Genomic DNA, 17305 nt, shown 5'->3' with positions numbered 1-17305 from the left:
ATATTTGCCATACATCTTATAAAGTATATGGATGAATTAACCAAATTAATATACTGCTTCACAATTTTGAAGATTTTAATGTATTAAAAAAAACTTGCCTAATACTTAAGAAAAATTATTATAGTTTTATATATTCAGAACACAAGGCCAGCCATGAAGCCTATTTTATAGAATAAGAGACTGTTGATGAATTTTTGGGTCACAAAATAGCACAGACATTAGAGACACTGAAAGATTTTATTTTTTCTCTTACTTTCATCCAAACACACCCTTCTGCGAAAAACATAAAAGCATGCACATTGATTGCATTCTTTGAAAGATAAACCAAGTACTAACTAAGCTGTAAATCAACAGTAACACAAACAAAAGCTTAAATGATATTATGTGAAAAGATTTACAGGTATATAGGGCTCTTAATTTCATAATTCAAATCATATCAATACATGTTAAAAAGAAGCTTCTAATTTTCCAAATATTTTGATACAAAAAAATTTTAAACAAATATTTTATAGACCTTTTGTGAGAAGAATATAAGGATAGTTACAAGAAACATGCTGTTCAAGTGATCTTATGCAGTTCACTTGGCCTTCTCCAAATCAGTTATAATCAACATGATTCCAATGGTATTGCTTCTTAAAATGTAAATTGAGAACATATCCATGACATTCAAAGTAAGTTACACAACTTACATTTATTGTGATCTAATTAGAAATAGTTTCTAAGTTTAGGACTGTTAAAAAGAGTATTTAACGAAGACATGGGATTGATCTAAATTGCACTTCACAGGGTAAGAGAAAATTGCAATTTGGCATGAGAACAGAAGTTTCACCTGCACCCCCATTCATAATGAGGCCAAGTGTATCCTGTGGGAATGTGTGTATCAATACATATACACACACTAACATACACAAACCAATTCATACCACCCAACTCTTCAGAGGGGTTACTTGAAATGGCTTACTCTGGTTCTGGAAAATCAGACCAAATTTCCCTTAATTTGTGTTTCCATTTTGTTTATCATGATTTAAATGGTGATAAAAATCCATTACTCAGAAGCAGAACTGGTATCTTAAATGACCAGTAGGCAATCAAGCTTGAATTGTAACATTAAAAGTAGAGCAGATCACACTTTAAAAAAGGTCCTCTTCTAGGCGATTAATTGTTCCATGACTGCAAATTATGTGATTTGGTTCCTGAAACAAAGCTCTTCTTTTCAGGTGATACAGATGAATTGTGTGGCCCCATTAATACCAATGGGAACGAAACAAATTTACTCCGTCCTGATGGATTAAGTCTGTACTTCACTGGCTTGAGGAAGGTGATTTCTTGACGTAAGACGAATACAAAATGCCTTTGCTGTGGATGGTGGGCTGGCTCACGAGAGCTTAAATGGTTCAACTCTGCATCAGGACAAACGCTGGCTGGCGACACAGTGCTTTCCCGTGAGCCCCTGTGCCAGCCCCGAGCAGCAGCCCTGCCGGTGATCCAAAGGAAAAGAACTCGAAGACAGTGGAAACCGACCATGATGACATAAAAAAAATGATCTGGGGATTAAATATTTTGCTAAACCCAAGAGTAACAGGCTAAAGGCACATGCTAATAAACCTAGTCAGGTGTTTGAGAGCTCCCACCATCTCCAATATCTATGGACTCAGGTCCAACAAAGGTTCACACTGATTATTTCGATATAAAAAATAACAGGAAATCTTAAGGTTTTCAAGTACTTATGGCACAAATGTCATGAAGTGCTAGGAGCTTAGCTTAAATCTTCAAAAAGCTGAGCAATTTAAAGTTCTGCTACAATGAATCAGGATCACAATTTTAACTTAAACTTAATTCTCGTATTTTTATACATTATGCTTTTGTATAGAGTACAGGGTGTGCAAATGAAGCTGTTTCAGTAAATATCAGAGATGCTACTCACTTTGCCAATATAAAGTGAAATCAGCTAACAACACAATAGAAGTCCGCGCTAACCAGAGCTCCCCTCACCAGCATTCCTCAGCCTCTCCTCGTGTCCTTCTCCATACTTAACTACAATTTCTTTCATCGACTTGGAGAAATTAAACACAAGGCAAAATATTACACAGCTGCAAGATACTAAATATTTCAGTGATAAGAGTTTGGACCAGTCAAGTTGTAAAAAATTGAAGATAACAAATACAGTGAAATATACTGCAAATTAATGTTCATGAACGCAGCTATCGGAATTACAAAACAGTAACAAAATATATAATCCTAACAGTCTTCTGAAGTTGACATTAGTTCATAGGAAATGCCAACTATAACATAAACTCTGTTTATCTTTTCCCTTTCCAGCAGCTTCTGGACTAAAGTTGTAAAACCATGTATGTCTGCCCAAGACCAACTGCACATTGGCTTTAGTCAGAAATTCTATTTCATCCAATGTTCAATCAACAAGGCTTTATTTACGCTTCTCATTAAATTCAGGAACAATCGGGTGTAATGTGCAGCCGCCAGTAATAAACAACGTAGCACATCCCACCGCCTGGAGACAGCTACGCGTTTACGCTTTAATACTAACCCACAAGCAGCCAATTAAGGTTCCATAAATCCACGTTTTTACATATAGTTTCCTTCCAGCCTCGGTCATAAGCATACCAGCAGTCAAACCACTTAAGATCAAGAATGATGGTAAGGTCTTCTTGAGACTTAGTTTAGAATTAACACTTTCTCCGGGAAATTTGTTTCTTCTTTCTGGATCCAGTGAATCATAGAATTCTATAAGCAATCTATAGCCAGAATGAAAAAAAAAGTGTTAACTTTCAGGTTTAGCCATTTCAATATTTTAATTCAACAAATATTTATTGGCTGCCTATTATATGCTGGAGAAGTTATAGGTCCTTATAGGAAACACCCAGAGAGTTGGTTTAATTGGAGTTCCTAGACATTAAAAATATCTTTAATATGCTCTATGATTAATGTATATGAATTATATGTAATATTTATAAACAGATGGTTTCAAGTAATTTTATGGGGATGTTTTTGTTTTTTAAACTTTAGATCTGTAAAACTTTACAAGGACCTGACACACACGTGGGCTTTTTCTCTGCCTTTCCCAATCTCTACCCCTCCAAACACTCCTCCTCCTCGCAGGTCCTGTTCTACCAGAAGTCAGAGAAAAGATCAGCAGTTCTTATAAATGGAGAGTTACCCCCCAAAGCCCCTATTCGCATGGAATTACAAAAGCAGGTAAAAGAAGGAAAAATAGCATAGTTAATGCAGTTTCCTTATTTTAAAAATGTAAAGTTATAATAGCAGAATATACTCAACATAAAAATCTGAAACACAAAGTACAAAAAGGGAAAGTCTTTCTGTTGCCTTACAACTCACATTCCCTAGAGAAAATCACTGTTTTAAAACGTCCAGACTCATTCTAAATATACATATAAACACTTATAACACAAAATACATAGGATATTAATCATATTATTCAGGGTTTTTTTCTGATAACAGATTTTCATGTCAAAACACATAAATCTTACTTTTAAAATTTCTTCCATATCCAAAGTGCGTGGTGCTGAATAATTGGTTTAACACATTGTCATGCACAATTGAGAGTCAATGAAATACAGAAATGTGTTTATAAACTTCATATAGTTTCATTTTCAACATAATACACTTTTAATAGCTTTCACTTGTTAATCTAGGAGGGTTAATTAGGAAGTGTTTTACTGCCATACAACAAGGAGAGGAGAAAAACAGTGGCAGTTTCCTGAGAAGAAGCATTTTAGGGACTAAAACACAGGTACAATTTCTGAACATAAACAGAATTTTGGAAGTATTTTTTTCTTGTGGCTGCATTGGGTCTTTGTAGCTGCGCACAGGCTTCCTCTAATTGCAGCGAGCGGGGGCTACTCTTCGTTGCGGTGCGCGGGCTTCTCATTGCGGTGGCTTCTCTTGTTGGGGAGCACGGGCTCTATGCGCGCGGGCTTCGGTAGCTGTTGCATGCGGGCTCAGTAGTTGTGGCGCGCGGGCTCTAGAGCGCAGGCTCAGTAGTCGTGGCGCATGGGCTTAGCTGCTCCGCGGCACGTGGGATCTCCCTGGACCAGGGCTCGAACCCGTGTCCCCTGCATTGGCAGGCGGATTCTTAACCACTGTGCCACCAGGGAAGCCCTGGAAGTATTTTCTAAAGCCTTTAAAAAAACCATACTTTTCAATGTGGTCCTAGTAAATTTAAATGGTGCATCCTATAACTCATAGATCCATTTTCTTCAGAAAGAGGAAAAAAAAGTATAGATGTTTAAAACACATCTTTCAAAAAACAAAAAGGATAAAATTTCCACTGAAAACAAAACGAATAGTAAATAAATAATATATCCTGAAATTTTCATCCACGGAAATTCAGTTTCTAAGTATTACATCTAAACCTAAGACCCAGTTTTTATCTTCCTGAAAAGAGAAGAAAATTCTAAAATTTCCACCTTTAGAAATTTGTGTGAATCGCAGGGAGACTAACAGGCTCACCCTCACCTGACCTCGAGCTCCGCCTGCCCCAGAGGCATCCAGAGGCCCGCCTGGAACTTACCCACAGCAACTCTCAGCCAGGGGCCAACACCGCACTAGCTCCCAAGTCATGTTATTGGTGGGGGAAACACAAGGCCAACCCCAGAAACGGTTTAGGCCCCAAGATGCTAAGAGCAAAAGGACACTTTTCTCGTGAAAATGTCAACTGCCCCTTCTTCTTCCAGCAAATACACCGGGGTCAGTTCCACGTACTCGTGAGACACCGTCCTCCACCCACAGCCCGATTCTCTCCGCACCGCCAGCCTGACGGCCTGTCCTCAGCGCGCACACACTTCCCTGGACCCGGGAGGGCGGGCCTGGGGTATCTCAACAGTGCAAAGCTTTCTGTGTGTCTCTCTCTTCTTTAAAAAATTTTATATCTTTATACACGAATTACTGAAATGCAGTAAATAACAAAGGACAGCCCCCATAACAAGATGGTTCACAGTGACTTTAACAGTCAAGTTTAAAACACGGACAGAGGAGGCATGGAATGAGATCTGACTTGAGTTTATAAAAGGCACTCTTAAGATAATACAACTGTTTACATTCGTCTCACGCTGTTTACTATAGTGACTGTGTTGAGCCACTGTTTCTGAAGGGCTAGAACTGTCGTTACTCACTTATCTTTTATTTCAAAACGTTCATGAAGCCATCTTTTCATGTATACTTGTTCTTCTGGGACATCTTTTTTGTCTATACGATCGATGTGAATATGAATTTTTGGACATTCTTTGCAGAGAAATTCTAACAAGAAACAAAAATATTTCACTTTTATTATTTTAGAATTCACAGTTACATAAAACGATGAAAATGAGCTTTAAAAAAGTTTAAAAATAATGAAGAAGAACAGATTCTTTCTTTAGCCAAAAAAAAAAAAAAAAAAAGAAGAAGAAAACAAAGATTATAAACTGGTGGTTTTGGGTTTCAAGTTGAAGTCGTATGATTTCCAAGTCTTCCACAGTTACCTCGGTCATGAGTTAAATCAACCAAATGTGACTTTTCATACAACCACCTGTAATAGATACGACAGGCAGCCCAGGGTCAGGAGGCCGGCCTCTACTAGTAGCACGGAGCCCCCCTCTGAAGGGGTCCCCAGATGCCCAGCACCATCAGACCCAGTGACCCCCTTCCCGGGGCCACCGCCTCCGGCCCCAAGCCCAGTGCTCGCCACACGTCCCTGCCGCCCCCACCGGGCGGTGAGCCCCGCAGGACACGGAGGGGTGTTGCTGGCAGCACCGGGTGCACAGGCGCACTGAGCCCCTCAGTCCTAGCGCCGAGCCGGCCCGGGCCCTCCCTCCACGACTCCACAGTTCTCCCCGCCCCTCTGTGACTTGCCAGTGGTTTCTACTCACTGGTACTCCCCGCTTTCCTGATCCTTGCTGTATTTTAACATATTCTACTCGGTTCGGGAACCAAATTTCTTTCCGTGGAATAGCTATGAGCCCTTCAATAACTACAGATCCCAAAACATGCTAATTTGAAAAAAGCAGACGGTCCTTTTTTCAGCCCTCGTGGCACAAGGGATAAGGTCAGGATTTATTCCAAGATAAGACAGAACTTTGAGTCCGGAAATACCCTTTTCTGCAGGTGGCTTTCTGTGGAGACATGAGCATATTAACATACTTAAATTCCTGGAGAACAAGGAAATATTGCTACGAGATTTACGAGAAGGCTATGTTCCCTGGGTGGGTACGCAAGTAGGAGGCCGAGGCCTTTTATCTCAAGCCGAAATGTGTCCAAAGACGCGTTCTGAGAAGCGGTCACTAGTGTGCTGCAGAGCTTGAGGAAGACTTCAAGCTAACCCTTAAAGAAGGTTCCGCCTCTGGACCACACACACCTCTTTCTGCTAAGTGCTCGCTACAACTGCTCTGAGTAACATGCTGCATTCAAGTCATCAAAAATTCTCTCATTTTTTCTACACTTTTAGGAGTGAACTGGCTTTGATGATAAATGTGCAAAAACACTGCCACAGGGAAGATTTTACTTTTTCAATATTTTTCTCTTAATTTTCCTCAAGTTCCATTTCCCTTTAAATCAAAGACCGGCTTAAGAAGTGCTTTCAGGAGCAGAACTGGGCATGGGCGAAGGGCACCGCCAGTGAGCCAGGCAGCCTGGGTTCTGATCCCTCACCAGCCCTGCGCGTACCTCTCAGCCTCTCCGTGCCTGTTTCCACGTCCGTACGAGGGAGGTGACAGCAGCAGCCCCTGCCTGAGAGGGTGTCATGAGCTACGTTATTACGAAGGGAAACAAGACGTAGCCGACCATGGAAAGCCACCTCCTCTGATTCCCCTTTGCAACATGAGGGTGTTGGGAGCACGCAGGCCAGGACCCCGCACACGCGTGTGCGGCAGGCGACGGACCAGAATCTGTTGGCTGCACGTGACTTCTCACCTCACCCTCTTATTTCTATTTCTGATACATAAAAACGCAGATGCCGACACCAACTTTCCTACCTTCACTTAATTACCTACGCCTGCCCCTCAACACTTCCGTTAATTAAGTGGTCATCCAACTGACACTGCGTTTATCCTTGATATTCCAAGTCCCGTGCACAGACGTACAGAGTCTGCAAGGAAACGAAACCGACTGCACTTCCAGTGTCAGAAACGAATGCTTGCGAAGTCAAGTGCTTGGGATGTGTCAGCAAGGCCTCTAGTAAGATGCTGGCGTGAGAAAAGGGCCCTGAAGTTCGCATGGGTGCTTTTAGGTTTTCCCACCTAAAATGTACACGGTACTGTGGTATTCACACCACGCTTTCGTGCACGTCACTTCACTGGACCTTCGTGCACCTCTGTAGGCAAGGACTGTTGCCTCCTCGTGGGGATGAAGGAACCGAGGCCCAGCGTCGTCAGTAGTGGAAACAGGCTGGCCCGGTCCCTGCGGTCAGGCACCCAGACACAGACCACACAAGCACCAGATCAGCTCTCAGCGCATCCAGGAGGTTCTCCCACCAAAGATGAGAAATGAGTCACAAATACTTTCCTCAACAGTCAGTAAAGCTTTTGTGTCTATATTAGTAAAAACCCTTTTAGTTGGGGCATATTTCATAGGGCATGAGCAAAAATTATCCATGATATTTAGGGAACGTAGGGAAAAGTACTCAAATTAAGGTGCAATTGTTTTCTAACTATAGCTTTTCCAGCAGGTCCCTAGAGTATATTGATGCGCTAGGGCCAAACAGAAAGTCTTCCAAGTATCCACACATGTCACAAGGTCTAGTCTCTGGAGAAATTAAGGTGTAACTGTTTTCTAACTGTAGCTTTTCCAGCAGGTCCCTAGAGTATATTGATACGCTAGGGCCAAACAGAAAGTCTTCCAAGTATCCACACATGTCACAGGTCTAGTCTCTGGAGAGACGGAGTCCCGAGTGCTCTGTGCCTGGGGAGCCTGGCGAGAAAGGCAGAGCCCAGACAGCGGGGCCCAGGACGTCTGCGGGCTGAGCTGTGTGCCTCTGCACACCAGGCCCTCGGGTGGTGCCCATACAGCTTGCTGTCCGCCTTACAACCTGCCCCCTTCCCTCTGAAAACAAAAACAAAAAAACAATATGACCTAAATCCAACACAAACCGGATAGATACATTGTTGTATATTCACACCAATGAACACTACGTAGCCTTATAAAAAAATTACGTAAGTGTATATACTGACACGTAAAGATGTTCACGACACACTATTAAGGGGGAAAAAAAAAGCAGGATATGAAGATATATATACATATATAAAATCTCATTTAAAAAAATACATAAAGGCACATACACACGCCAACATACAGACATTACAGAAAAGAAGACTCTGAGGGAAACATCTGAACTGTTATCTTGGGCTGCATCTGGACAGGTGAGTTTGTAGAGTTTTTTCCCTTCTTCAGAGTTACCTGTAATTTTCCCTCCGAATATGTTTTCTTTTCGTATAAGAAAATATTAAGACACAAAAGTTACCTAGAACCATATAAAATGCTTAAACAGAAGATCAATTGTTGTCCTTTAGCTCACAATTTCTTCTGGTATACCACCCATTTTAAAAACAGGATTTATAAATCAATTACAATCAAACTGCCCTGCCTCACCTCTGCCCAATGGACGCTGTCCACGAAAGCGCTCAGACTCTGCTGAAAAGACCAGATGAACCACAAGAGGACGCCCAGATGGCTCTGAGCCATACCCACATTCTAATGAAACAGACCACGAAATGGGAAGGATACGGTTCACGGTTCACTACCTGCCGCCGCCCTCTCCGACACGAGGCCTCATGAGACCCACGCTACTAGACGCTGGCCACCGCGAGAAGCCCTGCAGGGTCACCAGCACGCAGCTTCACCCCGCTGCGGCGAGCCCGTTGGCAGTCTGCAGTGCAGCTGAGGCCACCCAGGTAACTCTGATGGAACCGCGAGCCTCCTACAGGGCTTTGAGAAACACTGGTCTATGGCATATCTATGAACAATCTAGCAACTTTATGGGAAAACATTTTTTAATTGGGCTATATAATATGAATATTAAATAACAGCCCACTGTGTATGGAGATAACATTTAATACTTATTAAATTCAGCCACAAGGTACCTACAATATTCCAAGTTATGGAATTTTATACCTAACCCGACTTACATCATAATTTAAGTTTAAAGTGAATCTTAATTTATACTAGACTAAGTAGAGCAGCGTATCAATCAATTCATGTAATAATGAGAGTTTTTCAAGCTACAGGTCTCAACTCAAAATCAACACACAACAGATGTCATCTCTTACGTGCACAGGTGTATTTGTAGAATAATGTCTCAGCAGTGGGAATGTAAATGCTTTTGTAAATTTGGTAGACATTGTCTGGACAACTTCTACAGAGGTTGTACTGTATTGCACTCCTATCAGCAAAGTATGAAAGTCTCTGAGATACTTTAATCTCACCCACAGGGCCTGTTATCTAACCTGTTAATGGGGATTTTTGCCAGTCTGATAGTAAAAAAATGGTATCTCACTGTACGTTTTAATTTGAATTTTTCTTATTATGAAGGAGGTTGAACAATTTTTTTCTGTGAACTGTCTGTTCTTACCCTTTACCCATTTTTCTACTGAATTACTGATCATATCAATTTATAGGAACACTTTGTACATTAAGGAAATCAGCCTTTTTCTCTGCGACCCTCCACTTGTCTTTTGGTTTTACTCTGCTGTAGCGTTCCTTGCGGAAACATTTACTCTTAATTTATTGAAATGACACATTTTGTTTTCCACATGGCTTCTGAGTGTGACAGCCAGGAAAACCAGCCTTTTCAGAAACAGAGACACTCGTCATGAATGCACAAAGCCCCATCGGCTACGGTGCAGAACAAGTGGAGCAACGGGAGGAGGCGCTGGGTCTGGAGCCCGGGAGACGCAGCCTAAAATGGTTTGCCTCCAAAGGCACTTCTGATCTACCTGGGAGGGGACAGAGTAACCACATGCCAAGTGCTAACCTTAGGTGCACTTCGTGCCACGGGAGTGGAAAGCAAGAGGAAGCTTTGTGAGCCAGCAAGCAGAGGAGCGAGGGAAGCCTTCACGGGGACAAGGTTGCAGACTTGGATGAGAGCAACGGAGGGGAAGGTGGCCTGGCCTACACACGGCCCTCGGTCAGAACCCGCATGCAGGTGCAGGAGGGTTTCAGTAACCGTGAGGAAACCGGTCCCACCCAGCGAGCAGCACAGAGTAGGAGGAAACGACGTGAAGGAGGAGCTTGGGGACCAGGATGCTGAGTCCCGGGACGTCAGCACTGATCCCGTGGGCGCGGCCCAGCCCACGAGTTCCTAGGACTGGACGGTGACATGATAAAGCAGCATTTTTAAAAGGTTATTATGGGAATTACATCTGGTTTTCATAAACAATAAAAATGTGTTTAATCTTACTTTTTGAACGTTTGATAAATGAATGGCAATACTGCTGAATAACTAAATGCACTGTCCTGAAATGTAGAACTGGGTGAATGACTCCTTCCACGGTTAAAAAAGATAAAAAAGTACTATATGTTGCCTTTTCTGTAAGAGGGATGGACAGTAAACTTGTACACATGATACACAAGTAAGGAAGAAAAGTGGTTACCCCTGCGGAGGGGAAGGGGGAGACCAGGTGGAAGGGGACGGGGTGGAAACAGGCCGTTTCAACTGTATACTTTATGTACTTTTGATTTTTAAACTGTATGATGTATAATACATGCCAAAGAATTAAATAAATAAAATTTAAAATAAAATTTAAAAAGCGTGAGCTTCCTGCTTTACTCGGAGTTGACGGCGGTCACGAGAGCGGTCGGTCGGTCTTGCCTTAGGTGCAGCTGCCCCAGGTCTGAGCTCCTCCCGCCACCATCAATTGTGCCACCTTTTAGTCCCTTCCTGCCTCAGCCCTCTGTCCTCTCTCCCAACCTCTGGGAGCTGCTACCCTCTGTGGCCCTGAACGCGTTCTGAACGGCCGCCTTCAAGAGCTGCTACGGAGAGAAGCACCCTGACAAGCGAGCTAGTCCCACGGCCGGCGGCTGCCACGGCGAAGCATGAGGCCCCGGCAACTGACACCCTGAGGAGGGACGGCAGCTCCACACGCTTTCTGTGCCCACGCCACGTGCAAACGTCGCCAGCGATCACGAGCGTCTGTGGGTTTGTCTAACTACAACATGCCGCTCGCTTAAAATTCTGTTTTTTTCTGGTTATTCTGACATAAACAATAGCTCAAAGGTCCCTAACACCTAGCACGTGGCTGAAAAAAAGAAAAAGTCACACGTAACTGTCAGTGATACTAGATTTCACCAATATTATATAGAAAACACGTACAAAGATGGAAACTGAGCACCAGTGCGCACCTCAGTGTGGCTAGGCTAGCGCTCTCCTGCCTCACTCCTTCCTTAGATTTATGTAACTTTTCCATTTCTTTGTGTAAACCTTGGGCGCAAGGAGGCTGAGCTAACGATATTGGGCAAGTTCAAGGACTAACAGGACAGCCAAGAAGCACCAAACTTAGCAGGACTAATGAAATTTCAACTGTTACAGATTAATAAAAAATATGTGAGAAATACAAGTATATATACTTGGAAACCATATCAATGTAATGTAGTAGAATACACCTACCTTTTTAAAAAAATAAACTCTACCTGGGTAAACATATAACTCGCTCAAAACCAACTCACCAGCCATGGACGGCGCTTCCTTCCGCTGCCCTTTATCGTCCACGGTCCCCTCAAAGGCCACTGTGACATCATAAATTGCATCCAAGTAATTCTTCATAGAATCAAAAGCAACATGAGTTGCCTTTATTCTTGGTGTCAGCACATGTTTTAATACTGGAAGGCCTAGAAAAGAAGTTGATTCAGTGTGGCCATACATTAGTTACAAAACACCTTGGAAATAGAATATAACATCTAAATTGTTTTTAAATTTCCACTAATAGACCAGTATATACTTTCGGTTAAATCTCATACCTATAGGACATTAAGAAAGTTTAGACAGCACTCTCACATGACTTTCTCAATTTAAATCAACATTCATTTAATACACATTTATTAAACATCTACATGTATAAGACCCGGTGGGAAGCTGTTGGAAAACCTGCCCTCAAGAAGCTTATGGTCTCTCAGAAACCCTTTGATTTGGAAATCTCTGACAAGAGTAAACATATGATCCTCATTTCTGGCAAAAGAATAAAGGTGGTAGCACCTTGCCCATGGTTACTCAAGATTCAGGAACAATTCCCTAATTTCTGACTCCAAGTCCCTGATTCTTTCAGTTCTATTTCTACTCAAATACAGATGCAGTGGGATTACCTAAATGACCCCCACTGTGTACAATATTTGAACTAAGAGCTGATGTGGTCTATATAACATCAAATACTGGCCTGATACTTTTAGGGTAATCGAAGAATCTAGTTCCTCGGTAAACTTTTTTAAAAATCTGAACTCTAATTCACATACCCTAAAATTCACCGTTGTAAAGTATACAATTCAATGGTTTTTAGTTTATTCAAAGAGCGATACAACCCTCGCCACTATCAAATCCCAGACCACTTCCCCCACTCCAAAGACACCTTTCAGCCCCGGCAGACACCGCACGCTACCCTCCTCGGCACACACCCACCCACTACCACAAACCTACTTTCAGTCTCCGTGGAATGCCCGATTACGGACATTTCACGCAAATGAAATCACAGCATGTGGACATTTGTGTCAGTACTTCATTACTTTTTATGGCTGAGTAATGTTCCATTGTATGGATATGCCACATTTTGTAAATCCACTGACTAGCTGACAGACGTGTGGGTTGCTTTCACCCTCTGGCTATTATGAACAATGCAGCTATGAACATTCATATAAACTGCATACGAATGCTGCACATGAACAAGTCTTGGTATGAACATACGATTTCAATTCTCTTGAGTATATTATTTATATATATATACACACATATACTTTTATTTTTAAAAATTTTTATTGGAGTATAGTTGATTCACAATGTTGTATTAGTTTCAGGGGTACAGCAAAGTGAATCAGTTATACCACACCTATACTTTTAAAAGCTTCTTTAAGTGAGAAACTATTGCAATTTATATAGAACAATTAATCACACACTCATTAGTGTACCTGCTAGTGGTAAGAATTTGTTCCCTTCCCCTTCCTATTTCCTACTGTCCCCCTTTTCCTGGATTAGAATATTTATTGACAATTTAACAGAACAGTGTAGCTCTCTGAAGAAGTGACATGAAAATAGACTAGAAAAAAACTTGATTTGGATTTTCTATGGCTTCTCTCCAGGGAAAATTAGCTGCATAAGAAAGAACAGCTATAGTATGTTGGGATCTTCCTGCAGAAGAATTTTTAAAATGCAGAGTGGTGTGGGAAAGACAAAGATTCCCACAACCACATGTCTGACTTGAGTCCCTAGGGCAGAAACAGTTTAATTTATTCACAAACTTATAACAAAAATCTGAATAGTATACCAGGCTGGGAAACATTGGTTTGTCAATTAAATTAGTTAATACTTCCTTCTTTGCTATTGGAACTCACCAAGTTTTATTACGTCCATAGTTCTACAGAATCACTCTGTGGTATTCAGTAAGAACAATTATTAGAATCTAAGTTAAGTCAGTAAGAAGATAAGAACACAGAAAAGTAATACTTCCCTAAAAATGAGTTATAGTGAAGGTTTGGAAAAATCAACTTTGTGGCAGATGAATAAGAAATACCTATGACTATTATGTAGACAAAGTGAAGGCAAAGTCTTCTCACTAAGGAATGTGCTAGGGGCCGCTCCACTATCTGCAAACCTTGGGTCATTATTATAAAACCAATTTCATAGGGACTTCCCTGGTGGCGCAGTGGTTAAGAATCCGCCTGGCAATGCAGGGGATACAGGTTCAAGCCCTGGTCCGGGAAGATCCCACATGCCGCAGAGCAACTAAGCCCATGAGCCACAACTACTGAGCCTGCGCTCTACAGCCCGCGAGCCACAACTACTGAGCCCACGTGCCACAACTACTGAAGCCCACGCTCCGCAGCAAGAGAAGCCACCGCAGTGAGAAGCCCGCGCACCACAAAGAAGAGTAGCCCCCACTCGCCGCAGCTAGAGAAAGCCCGCGCACAGCAACGAAGACCCAACACAGCCAAAAATAAATAAATAAATAAATAAAAAATAAAAAATAAAACCAATTTCATAATAACACTATAGATACCAATTAGAATTTCAATATGGAGAGAGCCAAATAACAGGCATTTATAATTAACTGCTCGAGCTTGAGCCCACCATACTGAGATCTGCCTCTGCCTCTATGGAAAAGAAAACCCCTGAGCCCTAAACAGGAAAATGGTAGCTAATTAAATTAATTCTTTCTGGTCAATATCTAGTCTATTTTAGTATCTGCTGTGCCTTGTTTCCATCTCCAGATCTCCTGAACTTCTAGTTGGTACTAACAATACTCTACCTTACCTTTTGACCAAGCTTCTCCCTGAGGGCCATTATAGTGATGCTTGGTATAACTGAAATTTTGTTGTTAGTATTATAGATTGGAAACATAAATAAATGATACTCATTGGACAGAAAATCTTTATCGATCCATGCAGGAGATTCTACATTTTATAGATATATAATATATATATACATACACACACACACACATATGTATTATCATCTCACTTTACTCCCACAAATTAAGTAACCAAGGTTCAGAGAGATAAAATCATTTGCTCAAAGTCACACAGCTCACAAGACTTTATAATGTCTTGTTCAGTACTTTCTTATTCAGTAATTATTAACAAGATACTACTCTAAAACTATTAACATGTAGGTTAGAGGTTAATGAGACAATAAAATAAATAGCTATAGTACATGGTAGAATGTCTTCAAAGAGATTAAAAGTATCCTCAGAATATAAAAATACTACTCACACTTAAAGATACTGTCACTCTAACTTACTGGTAAAGGCTTCAGGAAAAACAGCACGTTGGAGTGAGGCCAGGATGGAGGCTAGTAGGGTACAAAGTGGGGGAAAGCCCAGCGGATGAAGGAGGGAAGAGAGGCAGGATCTGGAAGGTCTGTGGAGCACATGTCCAGAGCCAGTAAGGAGTTAAGACTGAAAAGTACACTGGGCAACACTGCTGAAGGCTTTGGAACGGTGGGCGGATGTACTTAGGTTGGTCTGTGGGACTCCCTGGATTTTAGGCCAAAGGAGAAATACTATCTAGGTGCTAAGAAAAACAGTTTAGGTTTCAGAAATAGTTTAGGACATCAGGTCATAGGCAATGAGGTCCTGAATTAGGACTGAAGTAGTGCAACTGAAAAGAGAAAACGTAGTCAAGTGATGTTCTAAAAACCAAATATACATCGATTCAGCAAAAATTAAATGTGGCAGTTTAAAAAAAAAAGGAGTAAAAAGTAACCAGGCTTCTGCCCTAGAAAACATGGACCAGGCTGTGCCGTCAATAGGAAGAGATGGGCAGGAGGAAGAGCCGGGGGAGGGTGTGCGTGTGTCGGCGTGTGTGCGGATACCCATCATGCAGAAAGAGCACAAGTGGCGGAGCAGGAGGCAGCTAAACAAGGAAAACCTGAGTCAAGTTGGGGTGCTGAAGCTGAAGTTGGAGAGAACCCTCTAGAAGTAGTTGAAAATATGGTCTATAAAATGGCAGAAGTGAACATTTGGGAATCATCTGAATAGACATGACAATTGAAGTAACGGCAGCGACCGAGAATACTAAAGGGAGAGATGAAAAGGCAATCATAAATAATGACTTTGTATATTACGTGCACATTAACAAATACGACAAGTGACCAAAGTGACGTGACACTTTGTTAAGTCAGAGCTCACTGGGATTAGCTTCTGGAGGCTGGATGGAGTAAATGTGAGCATGCATGGGGCCCACACTTCTTTAGCGCCAAAGAAAAGGAGAGAGACAGCAGCAAAGCCTTAGGTGGGGTATATGTGCACACGCTCACACACACACACACACGATCCATCCATGTGAGAAACAGGCTGTGCTTGTGAGCTGGGGGAACGGTGTGGCGGTAATGTGAGCAAAAGGAAACTGCTGAAGCAGCAACATTAAGATTTTGAAACAGAGATAAATATGACTGCATGATACAATCTTGTCAGAGAAACATAACTTCTTCAAGGCAGAGAAACCCTGAGATGTGAGGGGGGAAATCTGAAAAATAGAACAGATAGTCAAAAAGAGAAAAATAAAGAATCGCCAAACACAGCGTGATTGGCTCAGCTGAGATTTGACGGTGTGGATTGGTTGCAGACGGCGATCAGCATGGATTTTTATCACGTTCCCAATTGCTGAGAAGGTAGAAAAAGCCGGGTTACTGACCGCTAAGAACTGTCAGAAGGCCAGGGGATGGGAATACAAGGCGGGGGAGCAGAGTGCAGGGCCAGGAGGCACCGGAGAGCTCCCGAAGGCCTTGAGAGTTACAGCAGGGCCAAGGAAAGACAGGTCAGAATTAAGCCAAAAAAGAAAAAGGTTCAGAGGAAGGAACAGCAAGGAAGAGGCAGAGGCAGAGCCAGCAACATAATCTGCAGGACCCAGTGCAATTTCAAGACTATAAACACAGAGCATTAAACCATCACCGGATCCTGTACAAGAAAACGGACTTTCACTGAGAGCCTACGAATAGAACTACAGTTATGCCCACACTGATTTCAGCCCATGAGACCCATTTCAGACTCCCAGCCTCCTGAACTGTAAGAGGACACATCTGTATTGTTTTAAGACACCAAGTCTGTGGCAATTTGTTACAGCACCACGGGAAACAAATACGTCGTCTTAGCGCCCAGTAGAAGGATAAGTGTGTCTTTTCCACCAAACCTGGGCCAATACTGGGCAGTAACTTTCTTTTTTAATGTCTGCCAGGTTGGCCTTCACAAGCTGCTTTCACAATGCTCATTTAATTTGTATTACTTTGATTATTAGGGAGGAAGGACATTTGTTCACTGATGTGGATCATTCATGTCTCTTAAATTTCCTATTCATGTCCTTTTCCCCATTTTTTCATTTGTCTTTTTCTTACTAATTAGCAAGATCTATTTCTATACTAACTTTATTAATATGCCATATAGTACAAATATTATTAGCTTGCCATTTAAATTTGTTTATATGATGTTCCAGATATAATAATAACTTTTACTGAGTGAAGTCTACCAAAAAAAATCCTTTTCCTTTTATGTTTTGAAAGGACCCTTAAACCTATACAATAGGCAGTGTTATTCAAAGGATGAAAGCTGAATTCCACAAATCCTAAAGAGTTTTAAAACTACAAAGATCTTGATCAATAATATAACTT

General features: G+C 41.8%; 1 protein-coding gene across 2 annotated transcripts in view; it reads right to left on the bottom strand.

Annotated features, from left to right (window-relative positions):
• Positions 1-223: 223 nt before the first annotated feature.
• Positions 224-17305, bottom strand: part of AGPAT5 (1-acylglycerol-3-phosphate O-acyltransferase 5) — a 61886-nt gene continuing 44804 nt past the window's right edge. For both annotated transcript variants that reach the window (XM_082444114.1, XM_082444113.1), the window contains 3 exons: positions 11668-11829; positions 5151-5274; positions 224-2753 (listed from right to left, as the gene is read on the bottom strand). In XM_082444114.1, coding sequence (XP_082300240.1) covers positions 2528-2753; positions 5151-5274; positions 11668-11829 — 512 coding nt within the window. In that variant the 3' untranslated portion in view covers positions 224-2527. The remainder of the gene's footprint in view (positions 2754-5150; positions 5275-11667; positions 11830-17305) is intronic.

Source organism: Balaenoptera physalus, assembly GCF_965194825.1.
Source record: "Balaenoptera physalus genome assembly, chromosome: 21".
In the NCBI taxonomy this organism is placed as follows: domain Eukaryota; kingdom Metazoa; phylum Chordata; class Mammalia; order Artiodactyla; family Balaenopteridae; genus Balaenoptera; species Balaenoptera physalus.
This window is presented reverse-complemented; position numbering and strand designations above follow the sequence as displayed.